Source organism: Oncorhynchus tshawytscha, linkage group LG14 (assembly GCF_018296145.1).
Source record: "Oncorhynchus tshawytscha isolate Ot180627B linkage group LG14, Otsh_v2.0, whole genome shotgun sequence".
Taxonomy (NCBI): domain Eukaryota; kingdom Metazoa; phylum Chordata; class Actinopteri; order Salmoniformes; family Salmonidae; genus Oncorhynchus; species Oncorhynchus tshawytscha.
This window is the reverse complement of record NC_056442.1, coordinates 9,987,364-10,004,410: the sequence shown is the minus strand read 5'-3', so window position 1 is coordinate 10,004,410 and position 17,047 is coordinate 9,987,364. Positions and strand designations below refer to the sequence as shown.

The following is a 17,047-nucleotide window of genomic DNA, read 5'->3' as shown; positions in this document are numbered from 1 at the left end:
TTTTAGTATTACATAGTTCTTGATAACTGCATTGTTGTGGTTAGAGCTTGCAATAAAGGCATTTCACTATGTTTGTGCATGTGATGTTGAAATGTGAAACTTATGGGCGAGTCCCAATATGCCACAGGGCAAACTGTACTAAAAAGCCACAGGTGGCAGATTGCGCCTTTACGCGCTCCACTCAACATGTGTAGCCTTTCTGCGGTGACCAGGACGCTCCGACTCACAGTTCACCACCGCCAGACAATGTCAGTGGCGCAGGACGGCTTTGTTACTGGTGGTCGGAGGTTCAAATCCGGAGCCAGCAGACACGTAGGACAAAATTGGCTGACAACGATAGAAACAACTCCGGGGAAGTACAAAACAATAGACGATCTACGTGGACCTAGTTTGGCCACGACGGTGTATTGGCTGTTCGTGAAGGGATATGCAGATAAGAGCCATGCGATGCAGGTAAAATGAATCCCACAGTGCCTCGCTTAATTCCTTCTGTATGGCTAACTGCCTACGTGTAGTGAGTGCACGTTATCGAGCGAATTATGCATACCAAGCAGAATAATTATGGAATCATGGGAATTGATTGATGGGAAATGATGTAAATGTATCGCTAGCCACTTTAAACAATGCTACCTTATATAATGTTACTTACCCTACATTGTTCATCTCATATGCATACGTTGATACTGTACTCTATATCATCGACTGCATCCTTATGTAATACATGTATCACTAGCCACTTTAACTATGCCACTTGGTTTACATACTTATCTCATATGTATATACTGTACTCGATATCATCTACTGTATCTTGCCTATGCTGCTCTGTACCATCACTCATTCATATATCCTTATGTACATATTCTTTATCCCCTTACACTGTGTATGACAGTAGTTTTTTTTGGAATTGTTAGTTAGATTACTTGCTCGTTATTACTGCATTGTCGGAACTAGAAGCACAAGCATTTCGCTACACTCGCATTAACATCTGCTAACCATGTGTATGTGACAAATAACATTTGATTTGATTTGATTTGATTTGATATCGACGTCATTTTTAACGATGTAGACTAAGAAGCTAAATTCGATTTTCCATCACAATTATAATGAATGTGAATTTTAAGAATATTTCGCAAGAGAAAAGTTAAGTCACTTATTAAACTATCCAGATCATTTTCCATCAATGAATGTCGATGTAACTTGTTTTGACGACAGCTATGATTAACCAAATGTAAAGGGTTGCGCTGATCGAATCTGGTATCAGGTTAAGTATGACACTGAGTCACCGATTTAATGCTATGTATTTTTTATTAGCTAAGTAATAAGTGGTAAATGCAATTTTCGTATATATGGGCTCTCTTTCTCACCTCGCATGGCAAATAGAGAACTGACTTGTTCCTGACAAAGATATTATAATATACTCTTGACAGAAGTAGTTCCTGCTTCCCAGCGGGCCTGTCAGAGTAGAGACTGGGCGTGGTTTAGACTCACCCAGCCTATCGTTGATTGTTGGCACAGAGCTGCTCCCCGCACCAGGCGCTCCAGCGGTCAGTCGTTGTAGTTGTGCAGAATATACAGTTATCAGGCACCTGGCTCCTGTTATCTAAAATACCGTTTGTTCTCGCAACACTACGTTCTGAATGTGCCCCTCCAACTCATTGCACAGTTCCTGTCTTCATGTTATTCTGTATTTTTCCATCATGAGAAAGGCCCATGGCCCTGAAACTGTTAACAATGTCTCAAGTCAGCTATGTTGCATAACACATACACCCACACAAGCCAACAGCAAATAATATTCCATCACATATGATATGGTAACGGGCTATAGTGTATCACACAAAGCCCGAGGTGTGGTGTATATACCACAAAACCCTGAGGTGCCTTATTGCAATTATAAACTGGTTACCAACGTAATTAGAACACTTATAATTAATTATACACTGCTCAAAAAAATAAAGGGAACACTTAAACAACACAATGTAACTCCAAGTCAATCACACTTCTGTGAAATCAAACTGTCCACTTAGGAAGCAACACTGATTGACAATAGATTTCACATGCTGTTGTGCAAATGGAATAGACAACAGGTGGAAATTTTAGGCATTTAGCAAGACACCCCCAATAAAGGAGTGGTTCTGCAGGTGGTACCACAGACCACTTCTCAGTTCCTATGCTTCCTGGCTGATGTTTTGGTCACTTTTGAATGCTGGCGGTGCTTTCACTCTAGTGGTAGCATGAGACGGAGTCTACAACCCACACAAGTGGCTCAGGTAGTGCAGCTCATCCAGGATGGCACATCAATGCGAGCTGTGGCAAGAAGCTTTGCTGTGTCTGTCAGCGTAGTGTCCAGAGCGCTACCAGGAGACAGGCCAGTACATCAGGAGACGCAGAGGAGGCCGTAGGAGGGCAACAACCCAGCAGCAGGTCCGCTACCTCCGCCTTTGTGCAAGGAGGAGCACTGTAAGAGCCCTGCAAAATGACCTTCAGCAGGCCACAAATGTGCATGTGTCTGCTCAAACGGTCAGAAACGGACTCCATGAGGGTGGTATGAGGGCCCGATGTCCACAGGTGGGGGTTGTGCTTACAGGCCAACACCGTGCAGGACGTTTGGCATTTGCCAGAGAACACCACGATTGGCAAATTCGCCACTGGCGCCCTGTGCTCTTCACAGATGAAAGCAGGTTCACACTGAGCACGTGACAGACGTGACAGAGTCTGGAGACGCTGTGGAGAACGTTCTGCTGCCTGCAACATCCTCCAGCATGACCGGTTTGGCGGTGGGTCAGTCGTGGTGTGGGGTGGCATTTCTTTGGGGGGCCGCACAGCCCTCCATGTGCTCGCCAGAGGTAGCCTGACTGCCATTAGGTACCGAGATGAGATCCTCAGACCCCTTGTGAGACCATATGCTGGTGCGGTTGGCCCTGGGTTCCTCCTAATGCAAGACAATGCTAGACCTCATGTTGCTGGAGTGTGTCAGCAGTTCCTGCAAGAGGAAGGCATTGATGCTATGGACTGGCCTGCCCGTTCCCCAGACCTGAATCCAATTGAGCACATCTGGGACATCATGTCTCGCTCCATCCACCAACGCTACGTTGCACCACAGACTGTCCAGGTGTTGGCGGATGCTTTAGTCCAGGTCTGGGAGGAGATCCCTCAGGAGACCATCCGCCACCTCATCAGGAGCATGCCCAGGCGTTGTAGGGAGGTCATACAGACACGTGGAGGCCACACACTACTGAGCCTCATTTTGACTTGTTTTAAGGACATTACATCAAAGTTGGATTAGCCTGTAGTGTGGTTTTCCACTTTAATTTTGAGTGTGACTCCAAATCCAGACCCCCATGGGTTGATAAATTTGATTTCCATTGATACTTTTTGTGTGATTTTGTTGTCAGCACATTCAACTATGTAAAGAAAAAAGTATTTAATAAGAATATTTCATTCATTCAGATCTAGGATGTGTTATTTTAGTGTTCCCTTTATTTTTTTGAGCAGTGTATATTTTTGGGTCATTCCCGTGGTACATGGTCTGACGTTATTTTGTGGCAGATGTAAAGAATACAAACTGTTATAAATGGCCTATTTGCGAGATGTACTTATTTCAATAGGCATAGGCTACTGACTAAAATCTGGGTTTCAATTCAATTTTGACATGGTTTGCTGAGCTACATGCAGGTAGCCTATAGCCCCCTGATAGGCCAACATCTAATTTCAGGGAAAAGTCCACAATGAAAATGTTTAGAATGATACATTTGCAATAGAGCTGTGACCATGATCACAATTGATAACTGCAGCACTCTCAACCGGTGCGCCCTTTTTCAGTCTCACCTCTACCAATTGAATGTATGTATACTATTGTTATACAAAAATATGGTATAAGAATACCCTGTACTCATCAAGAAAAAGCACAAACACCAGTACCTGGTTTCCCTTAACTATTGAAATCAAGAAGAAGAAAATAATAATGATGAAATAGACCAGTTTACTGCTGTGCTATGTCACATGTACTGTATCTATATCAATATAGACTAGGGTAGGCCAATTTATTTTGTAGATATTCTTAATTGAAATAAAAGATCAAGGTGGTTCTGGAAGTATTCTCAGGGTGATTATTGGGTTGTATAAACATGAGTGCTCCCCCCCACACACAATGCTGGCCTTCAAATTATTTTCTAAAGTCAGGCAAGACTGCCTCTGACAGGCTTGAGCCTGCTGCCTGAGGTTCAGAGAAACAACCCTTCTCTAACTGTATAGCCTACTAGAAACCAGTTCTTTCAAAAGGGCATAATGCTGTCTTGAACTTACATAGTTGAGTCTAATATAACCGTTACAAATTATCAGTCATTATGAGAAATAGGGCTCACATGCGAGATGTCACTTTGCATAAGAAACCTTCTCTATTTGAAAAATATCCTTTTCTATAATTCTCATTTGCACTTATGAATTTACCATGTTAAATATAACTGTACTTATTTGTTTGTTAAACGTTAGCTCACAGAATGAAGGGTTTTCAAGCCTTGTACAACTTTTTTTATCCCTTCACAAACCATGGGCTGGACCAAACCGAAAGCATAATTGGCAGCAGGGTGATCCAATCATAACATTTGGAATTGAGTAGTACTGTGAAAGCCAGTATATATGGTGGTTAAATCATTTCACATCCATCAAATTTATCATAGCATATTATTGAGGGGGTCAAATTGGCTCTGATATTTGTGAGATCATGACCCCCCCCAAGTTATGCACCTGGCTTCATGGTTGATTTGACTAATTAGGTTAATAAGTAGTTTATATACACTGAACAAAACATTAGGAGGACCTTCCTAATATTGAGTCCACCACCTTCTTCCCTCAAAACAGCCTCAATTTGTTCGGGGATAGACTATAAGGTGTCAAAAGCATTCTACGAGGATGCTGGCCCATATCGACTCCAATGCTTCCCACAGTTGGGTCAAGTTGGTGTACATTTCCAGAATCAAATATCTTCTCTTTTCCCCCAACCCAGGTTGAACACAAGAAACTGTACGGGCCCATCTGGCGCTCGCGGTTCGGCCCGTTTGATGTGGTGAACGTGGCGTCTCCAGAGCTTATATCCCAGGTGATCCGTCAGGAGGGCCGCTACCCAGTCCGGACAGAGCTGCCACACTGGAAGGAGTACCGCGATATGAGGGGACAGGCCTATGGACTCCATGTGGAGTGAGTGGCCGATGAACCACATCAAGGACTATTCCTAGATTGGGTGTAGGAAAGGGTATGGATAATACTTACACCCACTGTTCCCTCAAAAAATGTTGGGGCACTGAGGACATTTTAGTTCTTGTGAGCGGAAACTTTCATGTGAGAATTTTGTGCAACTTCCCCCGCACGTTTACAGTAAACCCTGCGGCTGTACCATTACAGTTTTAGACAGTAGCCAATAGGTTATTGTGGCTATTTGAGCGTAATGTAGGTCTACTGTACCAATAAAACCAATGGAACAAATCCCATAACATTTTCACGTGGAAATAGCTTTGGATTTCTGTGATATAGCTTACAGTAGTGTCGTGTCTTTACTATCATTAACTGAAGACTGATAGTTTTTATCAAATATTCTCTGTAATTAGTTACTATGCGATCAACTGAATAATCACGTAATTCATTAAATATGAAATCGGGGCACCAAGGAAAAATATTCAGATTACAAAGTTATCATGTCCTAAAATAACTTTTCAGATATTTTATCTGATCAATTAGTCTTCGAATGAATGAATTATTTATTTTACCTCACGTTAGTCTCATTCCAAACGTCGTAAATTGTTGGTTATCTGCACGAACCCAGTCTTCACTATGAGTCATCCATACATCAATTGTCTTAAATAATTGATTTATTACTAACTAAGTAATTCACAGAAATGAACCGGCATGGCGGCTTGTTAGACAAAGGGGAAATGGGGGGGTCGACTAAGAAGTCACTACAGAGTTAATTATAACCATTAAAATGCTAATCCTTTACACATGAACGCTCACTCATTATTATATAAACAGCGTTATGGTAATGTGGCCACACCGCCTCTCTTGAGATTCCCAAGTTGTGACAAACGCACCAGTTTGTAGCTGGATTCTTCACCGATCTTTTACACTTTCTCTGGAACATGAAATTTGTTCCAACCTCAAGTTCTGTGAGGTGGAAGTATTTCCTTTGTCCTCTGTGAAAGCTTACCCTCTCTCTAATACTGTGTGTCCATTTTTGTCTCATCTGACCAGAGTACCTTCTTCCATATGTTTGGGGAGTCTCCCACATACCTTTTGGTGAACACCAAACATGTTTGCTTATTTTTTTCTTTCAGCAATGGCTTTTTTCTGGCCACTCTTCCGTAAAGTCCAGCTCTGTGGAGTGTACGGCTTAAAGTGGTCCTATGGACAGATACTCCAATCTCTGCTGTGGAGCTTTGCAGCTCCTTTGGGGCTATCCTTAGTCTCTTTGTTGCCTCTCTGATTAATGCCCTGCTTGCCTGGTCCGTGAGTTTTGGTGGGCGGCCCTCTCTTTGCAGGTTTGTTGAGGTGCCATATTATTTCCATTGTTTAAATAATGGATTTAAATGGTTCTCTGAGGGATGTTCAAAGTTTCTGATATTTTTTTAGAACCCAACCCTGATCTGTACTTCTCCACAACTTTGTCCCTGACCTGTTTGGAGAGCTCCTTGGTCTTCGTGGTGCCGCTTGCTTGGTGGTGCCCCTTGCTTCGTGGTGTTGCTGGGGCCTTTCAGAACACGTGTGTGTGTGTGTGTGTGTGTGTGTGTGTGTGTGTGTGTGTGTGTGTGTGTGTGCGTGTGTGTATACATACTGAGATCATGTGACACTTAGATTGCACTCAGGTGGACTTTATTTAATTTATTATGTGTCTTCTGAAGGTAATTGGTGCACCATATTTTATTTAGGGGCTTCATAGCAAAGGGTTGTAATGCAAAGAAAATAGGAAAAATGCCAAGGGGGTGAATACTTTTGCAAGGCACTGTATATTTAAGTAATAAGGCACCTCGGGTTGTGGTATATGGCCAATATACCACAGCTAAGGGATGATCCTATGCACGACACAACATGGAGTGGCTAGATACAGCCTGTCAGAAAAATCAGCATTCAGGGCTCGAACCACCCAGTTCATAATTTTGATACGATCACAGAAAAAAAACGTTAATCTATATAGTGCAAACTAATGTGGCGAACTCAAGAAAGTTAGGTCTCTGCATGGCATTTCTTCTGCGCGCCAGTCCTGGAGGAGGTGCGTAGCATAGAGGGAACATTGCTTACACCCTATGCTTCAAAGATACACTACGACTGTTATTGGTAATAAATCATTGCCTTGGGTAAAAGCAATGTTGGTCTGGTTTGAGGAAACCATGGTCCTACAGGTAAACTTGTTTCAGTAGTTCCTCCAACTCAACATTATCCATCTAACCTACAGGTAACTGGCAAAATAAAGGAAACGCCAACATAGCGTCTTACATGGGGCATTGGGCCACCGCTAGTCGTCAGAAAAGCCTGAATGCGCCTTCGCATAGATTCTATAAGTGCCTGGAACTCTATTGGAGGGATCTGACACCATTATTCCATGAGAATGTAATCGTTTTGTTGATGGTGCTGGAAAGAGCTGTCTCAGACGCCGCTCTCTAATCTTCCATAAGTGTTCAATTGGGTTGAGATCTAGTGACTGACATACACACTTTAAACCCACTTTGCCCCATTGAGAATTTCAATTTCAAAAGTCACTGAGATCTCTTCTTCTAGCCACGGTAGCCAAAATAATAGGCAACTGGGCATTTTTAGACATGACCCGAAGCATGATGGGATGTTCACCGCTTAATTAACTCAGGAACCACACCTGTGTGAAAGCAGCTGCTTTCAATATACTTTGTATCCCTCGTTACTGAAGTTTTCTCTTTAGTTTGGCCGTGACCTGTAGATATACCTCCACCCCTTTATTCTGAATATCTACTGTAGATTCACTGTCTGTCTCCTCTCCTCTCCTACAGTAAAGGCCTACAGTGGTACCGTATCCGTAGTGTCCTGAATCCAAAGATGCTGAAGCTAGCGGAGGTGTCTGCGTACGCGCCTGTCATCCACCAGGTGGTAGGGGACCTGCTACAGCGTATTGAGAGGCTCCGCCTCCGCAGCCAGGACCACACCACCGTACCAGACCTCACCGCAGAGCTCTACAAGTTTGGCTTTGAAGGTGTGATACCATTGGTTCATTCAGTATTTTTTTATGCCCCTTCAGAAACACACACACACCCAGTGGGGTTGGAAGCCAGGGTCTGCCACAGTGCCTATAGAGCAGCTTAGGTGCCTTGCTCAGGGGCACAACGGCAGGAGATGGCATCTCGGATACCTAGAATCCCACCAGCTCTGTGTAGTCCTCATTGTTCACTGTGTTCTCTCCGTCCCTGCAGGGATCTCTTCCATCCTGTTTGAGACGCGGCTGGGTTGTCTGCAGGAGGAGATCCCTAAGGACACGCTGAAGTTCATCGCTGCAGCCAACGACATGCTAACCCTGTCTGAGACCGTCCTCTTCCTCCCGCTCTGGACACGCAACGTCTTGCCCTTCTGGAAACGATTTATCCAAGCCTGGGACGACCTGGTGAATGTAGGTATGTTTGCAAATAATGTCAGGGGCTCCTTCTATTGAGCGACAAGCGGACTTAAATGTGTAGGTGGAAAGTAGACATGGTAGGTTCGACCTCCACAATGCACATATGGTTGTTTCTATTGCCCTGTCAATTGCACGTCAGCCGCTAAGCACCGTTGAGAAGTGTCGGAAATCGCAGACCTATGTGGGAACTTTGTGAATGTGGGAGGCAGTCCGTCTGCCTAGGGAGACTAACTGTTGAGCTATGTTCACTATTGAGACTCATTTTGTGTGTGTTTGTGTGCGTCCCCTGCATGAACGTGTGTGTTCAATGTATTTCTACATAAACCCTCAGCTCAGGGTCTGATTGACCATAAGTTGGCGCAGATGGATGCCCAGGTGCTTGCTGGGAAGAAGTTGGACGGGATGTATCTCACCTACCTGCTGTCCTGTGATAAACTGACCCTGGGAGAGGTGTACATCAGCATCACAGAGCTGTTGCTGGGCGGAGTGGACACGGTGAGAGGAGAGGGTCATGGGAGGTCATACAGAGAGGAGGGTGGTGCCATACACAACAGCAGGTTCATGTTCAGTAGGGTACACCGTAAACAAACCTTTTGAAACAGAAAATGAACATGTGAATTTCTCATTGGCAAAATGCTATTATTTCCTCTATATTTCAATGTTTTCTTCTGTTTTGTGACTACTGGACACGTCCTAGGGAATGGGTGGAGGTGTATTTTGGCTTTAAGATTACATGATTCTGCCCAGGCCATAAATACTGAGACCATTTCCTTTAGTTTGTTGACATATGTATTTGCAGTGTAACTTTTTAATTTTTTTTTAGTGGGTACAAAATGTAGTCGTACACAAACGCATGTAACCACAGACATACACACAGTAACCATACAAACACAGCAGGACCTGCCTGACTGCATTCCCTGGTGCAGTCTGGGCTTGTCTTTGTCAAGAGCCACTTGCTGCTATCTGGGATCTGTTGCAGAGTAAAACGCAAGCCTCGCTCTATTTATTCCACCTTTTTATGTAACGTCATCAAGATAAAAATGTGTTTTGCTCACTGGAAATCAGTGTTTTCACTTTTATTCAATGACTAGATGTCACTTGAAAGGATCTAATGTTCCAAAGTCATTTCCTCAGCTGCTTTAATGATGAATTGATATCAATAAATGTTGATGATCACTTGATAACTTGTCTCTGATACAGCCTCCACCACTCTCTCAACCTTTTTTTACTTTTTTTAAAAACATCAGCATTTTAATTGTCCAAGTCAAATTTACCCGCAGGGACAATAAAGTATACTGAACAAAAATGTAAACGCAACAATTTCAAGATTTTACTAAGTTACAGTTCATTTAAGGAAATGAGTCAATTGAAATGTATTAATTAGGCCCTAACCAATGGATTTCACATGACTGGGAACACAGATATGCATCTGTTGGTCACAGATACCTTAAAAGAAAAAGTAGGGCCTGCCGAGTGGCACAGTGGTCTAAGGCACTGCGGTGCTTGAGGCGTCACTACAGATCCAGGTTCGATCCCGGACTGTGTCGCAGCCGGCCGCGACTGGGAGACCCATGAGGCGACGCATAATTGTCCCCGCGTCATCCGGGTTAGGGGAGGGCGCATGTACTCTGACACGGTCGCCAGTTGTACGGTGTTTCCTCTGACACATTGGTGCGGCTGGTTTCCGGGTTAAGCGAGCAGTGTGTCAAGAAGCAGTGCGGCTTGGCAGGGTCGTGTTTCGGAGGACGCGTGGCTCTCGGCCTTCACCTCACCCGAGTCCGTATGGGAATTGCAGCGATGGGACAAGACTGCAACTACCAATTGGGGTAAAAATAATAATAAAATGAGAGAAAAGCTGGGGCATGTATCAGAAAACCAGTCAGTATCTGGTGTGACCACCATTTGCCTCATGCAGCGCGACATCTCTTTCACATAGAGTCGATCAGGCTATTGGTTGTGGCATCTTACTCTTCTTCAATGGCTGTGAAAATTTGCTGGATATGGGCGGAACTGGAACACGCTGTCGTACACGTCGATCCAGATTATCCCAAACATGCTCAAATGGGTAACATGTCTGGTGAGTATGCAAGCCATGGAAGAACTGGGACATTTTCAGCTCCCGGGAATTGTGTACAGATCCTTGCGATATGGGGCAGTGCATTATCATGCTGAAACATGAGGTGATGGCAGCGGATGGATGGCACGACAATGGACCTCAGGATCTCATCACGGTATCTCTGGGATTTCAAATTGCCATTGCTAAAATGCAATTGGTTCGTTGTCCGTAGCTTATGCCTGCCCATACCATAACCCCACCGCCACCATGGGGCACTCTGTTTACAATGTCGACATCATCAAACCGCTTGCCCACACGATGCCATACACGTGGTCTGCGGTTTGGAGGCCGGTTGGAAGTACTGACAAAATCTCTAAAACAACATTGGAGGTGGCTTATGGTAGAGTAATGAACATTCAATTCTCTGGCTACAGCTCTGGTGGACATTCCTGCTATCAGCATACCAATTGCACGCTCCTTCAAAAATTGAGACATCTGTGGCAGTGTGACAAAACTGCACATTTTAGAAAAGGTGCACCTGTGTAATGGTCATGCTTTTTAATCGGCTTCTTTTTTTATTTTATTTTACCCCCTTGTCTCCCCGGGCCCGTGAGAGATGAAGGTCGAAAGCCATGCGTCCTCCAAAACACAACCCAACCAAGCCGCACCGCTTCTTAACACAGCGTGCATCCAATCCGGAAGCCAGCCGCACCTATGTGTCGGAGGAAACACCGTGCACCTGGCGACCTGGTTAGCGTGCAGGAGTCGCTAGTGCGCGATGAGACAAGGATATCCCTGCCGGTCAAACCCTCCCTAACCCAGATGACGCTAGGCCAATTGTGCGTCTGGTGGCACAGCTAGCACTGCGATGCAGTGCCCTAGAACACTGCGCCACCCGGGAGGCCTTTAATCGGCTTCTTGATGTGCCACACTTGTCAGGTGTATGGATTATCTCGGCAAAGGAGAAATGCTCACTAACAATTGTGCACAACATTTGAGAGAAATAAGCTTTTTGTGAGTGGACAATTTCTGGGATCTTTTATTTCAGTTCATGAAACATGGGACCAACACTTTACATGTTGTGTTTTTTATATTTTTGTTCCGTATATATCATATCACTTCACCCTAAGTAAACCCCTCTTTCTTTCTATCGTCCTTCTCCTTTCGCCTCAGACGTCCAACACCTTGTCGTGGGCATTGTACCAGTTGGCCCGCGACGCCGCGTCTCAGGACAGGCTGTACCGTGAGATCATGTCCGTGTGTCCGGGAAGACAGCAGCCCAGATCAGAGGACCTGAGCAGGATGCCCTACCTGAAGGCTGTCATCAAGGAGACTCTGAGGTGAACACACACACACACGTAGGCACGGGTGCATGTACACGTACACACATCCAGGTTCTGAGGTGAACACACACACACACACACACACACACGCGCGCACCAAGAACAGCAACCTGCAACTGGCCTCTTGTTTTGAGCATGCCTGGTCAAAGAGAGATTGTGTGCTTGCATTTCCCTTTCCCTAATTATACTGATGATGATAATGACTGATAAGTGAGTGCAGAGGGTCAAGGTATGGGACATGCTTTTTGGACAGTGTATATAAGGGGGGGCGGCAGTGTCCTTATATAACCTGGACGGTGTGTTCAAATGTTGTACAGAACAGGTGTAAACTAACAGTGAAATGCTTACGGGTCCTTCCCAACAATGCAGAATACAATATATATATTTCTAATAAGAAATAAGAAACATTAACACAAGGAATAAATACACAATAAGTCATGTTTACTTGGCTATATACACGAGGTATCAATACTAAGTCGATGTGCCGATATATGAGGTAATTGAGGTAGATATGCACATATTGGTAGGGGTAAAGTGACTAGGCGATAGGATAGATAATAGACAGAAGCAGCAGTGTATGTGATGAGTGTGGATGTGTGTGTGTGTGTGGCAAATGTGTGCCTGTGTTACCTGTGGTTGAGTGTGTCAAGAGAATTTAGTTCTCGTGTTCATTAACCAATATAGTTCACAAGCCGTCTCACATTGTCTGCCACTTGTTAAACAATAATACAAGCCCAAGGGCTCTCCCCTCCCTGGATGGGGACAGAATGTCCTGTAAGGAACACAGTATTCCAGCCGGTCTGACGATAGCTCCATTAGTTTCTAACAAGGAACAGAAAGTCTTTGTTCTAATTCAGAACTAAAACCACACACATTATATTCAGTGTTATGATTATAATAAGATTCATACATTCATACAGTGACAGTAGTATTCTGTTTAGTTATAGTTCTACGTTAAATGTATACATCCTTTAGTCATTATTCATAAAAATCCCATAACAAGTGTGTGTATGTGTTAGTTTAAGTATGTGTCAAAAGAGTGTAAAAAGGGTCAATGCAGATAGTTCAGGTACCTACAGTTGAAGTCGGAAGTTTACATACAAATATGTTGGATTCATTAAAACTCCACACATTTCATGTTAACAAACTATCGTTTTGGCAAGTCAGTTTGGACATCTACTTTGTGAATGACAAGTCATTTTTCCAACAATTGTTTACAGACAGATTATTTCACTTATCATTCACTGTATCACAATTCCAGTGGGTCAGAAGTTTACATGCACTAAGTTGACTGTGCCTTTAAACAGCTTGGAAAATTCCAGAAAATTATGTCATGGCTTTAGAAGCTTCTGATAGGCTAATTGACATCATTTGAGTCAATTGGAGGTGTACCTGTGGATGTATTTCAGGGCCTACCTTCAAACTCAGTGCCTTTTCACTTGACATCATGGAAAATCTAAAGAAATCAGCCAAGACATCAGGAAAAAAATGTAGACCTCCACAAGTCTGGAAATTGCTCCCAAGGATGAACCAAAACACCTGAAGGTACCACGTTCATCTGTACAAACAATAGTACGCAAGTATAAACAGCATGGGACCACGCAGACGTCATACCGCTCAGGAAGGAGACACGTTCTGTCTCCTAGAGATGAACGTACTTTGGTTCGAAAAGTGCAAATCAATCCCAGAACAACAGCAAAGGAACTTGTGAAGATGCTGGAAGAAACAGGTACAAAAGTATATATATCCACAGTAAAACGAGTCCTATATCGACACAACCTGAAAGGCCACTCAGCAAGGAAGAAGCCACTGCTCCAAAACCTCCATAAAAAAGCCAGACTACGGTTTGCAACTGCACATGGGGTCAAAGATCGTACTTTTTGGAGAAATGTCTTCTGGTCTGATAAAACAAAAATAGAACTGTTTGGCCATAATGACCATCATTATGTTTGGAGGAAAAAGGGGGAGGCTTGCGAGCAGAAGAACACCATCCCACCTGTGAAGTTCGGGGTTGGCAGCATCATGTTGTGGGGGTGCTTCACAAAATAGATGGCATCATGAGGGAGGGAAAGTATGTGGATATATTGAAGCAACATCTCAAGACATCAGTCAGGAAGTTAAAGCTTGGTCGCAAATTGGTCTTCCAAATGGACAATGACCCCAAGCATACTTCCAAAGTTGTTGCAAAATGGCTTAAGGACAACAAAGGCAAGGTATTGGAGTGACCATCACAAAGCCCTGACCTCAATCCTATAGAAAATTTGTGGGCAGAACTGAAAAAGCGTGTGCGAGCAAAGAGGCCTACAAACCTGACTCGGTTACACCAGCTCTATCAGGAGGAATGGACCAAAATTCACCCAACTTATTGTGGGAAGCTTGTGGAAGGCTACCTGAAACATTTGACCCAAGTTAAACAATTTAAAGGCAATGCTATCAAATACTAATTGAGTGTATGTAAACTTCTGACCCACTGGGAATGTGATGAAAGAAATAAAAGGTGTAATAAATCATTCTCTCTACTATTATTCTGACATTTCACATTCTTAAAATAAAGTGGTGATCCTAACTGACCTAAGACACAGAATTTTTACTCTGATTAAATGTCAGGAATTGTGAAAAACTGAGTTTAAATGTATTTGGCTAAGGTGTATGTAAACTTCCAACTTCAACTGTATACGGTTAACTATTAACTAGAAGCTGTTCAGGAGCCTTTTGCTCCCAGACTTAGTGCTTCGGTACCGTTGGCTGTGCGGTAGCAGAGAGAACAGTTGATGATTTGGCTGGCTGGAGTCTTTGACAATTTTTAGGGCCTTCCTCTGACACCAGCTAGTATGGAAATCCTAAATGACAGGCTTATAGAAAGAAATTGGCCCCCTTCACCTCTTCCTATATGGTCATAGCCATTTCTCCCTTGTGTCCTTAATTTTCTAATGATTCAAATGCTCAATAACAGCATCTAGGTCAGAATCACAACCTGCCATTGCCAACTCTCTCTGGTGTTTAGGTGCCACACAAAGGTTTATTTAAGGCAGTCCTACAGAGGCTCCCATGTTGCTGAAGCTGTTCTCTCTGCAGGATGTACCCTGTAGTTCCAGGGAATGGCCGTCTAACCGTAGACAATGATGTTGTTGTGGGCAACTACTGGTTCCCAAAGAAGGTAGGGGCAGGCGATGATGAGAGAAAGATAAACACTCCTCTCTTTCACCTTTGTCAATACTTACGATTTTTTTTTTATCCCCCGAAGGATGTGATGTAATTTCCCTTAAATTCTGTCATTCTCTTTACTTCCTATATATCTACTTCTTCCTATTCCCCTCTCCCAGACCCAGTTCCATCTGTGTCACTATGCTGCCAGTCATGACGAGGGGGAGTTTGTGGATGCAAAGTGTTTCAGGCCTGAGCGTTGGCTGCGAGGGGACCCAGAGTCGTACCAACACCACCCCTACAGCTCTATACCCTTCGGGGTGGGCGTGAGAGCCTGTGTGGGCAAGAGAGTGGCAGAGCTAGAGATGTACTTTGCCCTCTCCAGGGTGAATAAGAGAAGTATTTAATTGAGATTTTCAAGGAAGTATCGAGTAATAAAATGCCATCAGTGCCAAAATGATGTTACCAGACGGTTGAAGGTGATTGTTGTTGGATGATTTTGTCCATCATCTGTGGTGATTGGCTAATGGTAAGTCCCCAGAAGCAATCGGAGAGAGTGTGGGAACTTAAGTGTGCAACACTTACTACAGGGGTGACAAACCCCATTTTTATGAGCTGCGCAATATTCTGCTTTTACTACCCCAGTTGCCAAAATTTGGCATGGGATATTATAAAATACTTAATTTAATGGTTGTAAACTGATTCTCTGGCTAGAGAGACGTCAGACAACCAGGTGGCCCATTAACACTAAACCCTTGACCTTGAACTCTTGTCGCCCCGCTACAGCTGATGCAGCATTATGAGATCCAGCCAGAGGATGGGGCCCCGACCACAGAGCCCAAGACTAGAACACTGCTCATCCCGTCCAAACCCATCAACCTGCGCTTCCTACCCCGAGCCTGAGGAGGGTGCCAGGGAGTTATAGAAAGGGATTGACAGGAGGGTCTGGTGTTGTGCTGTGATGTGGTAACCTCCAGTCCCCTAGATCCCCTTAAACATAGCCGCAGGAAGTAGTTTGGGTGGGGGGCGATGCTGAAAAATAAAGTTTGCTCGTGCTACAGATGGCTATATTGGTCCGCTAATACAGGACTATTAAAGGCTCAGTATTATACTTTTGTGAAAAAACATTTTCTAAATATATATATATATATTTTTTTATGCTGATTTTTCAGGGGGAGCAGTAAATCAAATCAAATCAAATATATTTGCAAGCAATGCAGGTGAAGAAGCACGGTGGCTAGGAAAAACTCCCTAGAAAGGTCAAAACCTAGAGAGGAACCAGGCTATGTGGGGTGGCCAGTCCTCTTCTGGCTGTGCCGGGTGGAGATTATAACAGAACATGGCCAAGATGTTCAAATGTTCATAAATGACCAGCATGGTCGTATAATTATAAGGCAGAACAGTTGAAACTGGAGCAGCAGCTCGGTCAGGTGGACTGGGGACAGCAAGGAGTCATCATGTCAGGTAGTCCTGGGGCATGGTCCTAGGGCTCAGATCAGTTGAAACTGGAGCAGCAGCACGGCCAGGTGGACTGGGGACAGCAAGGAGTCATCATGTCAGGTAGTCCTGGGGCATGGTCCTAGGGCTCAGGTCCTCCGAGAGAGAGAGAGAGAATTAGAGAACGCACACCTAGATTCACACAGGACACCGAATAGGACAGGAGAGGTACTCCAGATATAACAAACTGACCCTAGCCCCCCGACACATAAACTACTGCAGCATAAATACTGGAGGCTGAGACAGGAGGGGTCAGGAGACACTGTGGCCACATCCGAGGACACCCCCGGACAGGGCCAAATAGGAAGGATATAACCCCACCCACTCTGCCAAAGCACAGCCCCCACACCACTATACTAGGGATATCTTCAACCACCAACTTAC

General features: G+C 44.2%; 1 protein-coding gene across 3 annotated transcripts; it reads left to right on the top strand.

Annotated features, from left to right (window-relative positions):
- Positions 1-143: 143 nt before the first annotated feature.
- LOC112266509 (sterol 26-hydroxylase, mitochondrial) lies at positions 144-16,397 on the top strand. 3 transcript variants are annotated; one of them, XM_024444042.2, is made up of 9 exons: positions 146-453; positions 5,003-5,193; positions 8,007-8,206; positions 8,424-8,621; positions 8,955-9,118; positions 11,853-12,019; positions 15,098-15,179; positions 15,346-15,552; positions 15,953-16,395. In XM_024444042.2, exons 1-9 carry the CDS (start codon positions 187-189, stop codon positions 16,067-16,069), a joined length of 1,593 nt encoding a protein of 530 aa, XP_024299810.1. In that variant the 5' UTR covers positions 146-186; the 3' UTR covers positions 16,070-16,395. The 3 variants fall into 3 exon arrangements, 2 of the variants coding, with proteins under 2 accessions (XP_024299811.1, XP_024299810.1); XR_002955945.2 differs by lacking the exon at positions 15,098-15,179 and having other exon boundaries at positions 145-453; positions 15,953-16,396; XM_024444043.2 differs by lacking the exon at positions 15,098-15,179 and having other exon boundaries at positions 144-453; positions 15,346-16,397.
- Positions 16,398-17,047: the final 650 nt, after the last annotated feature.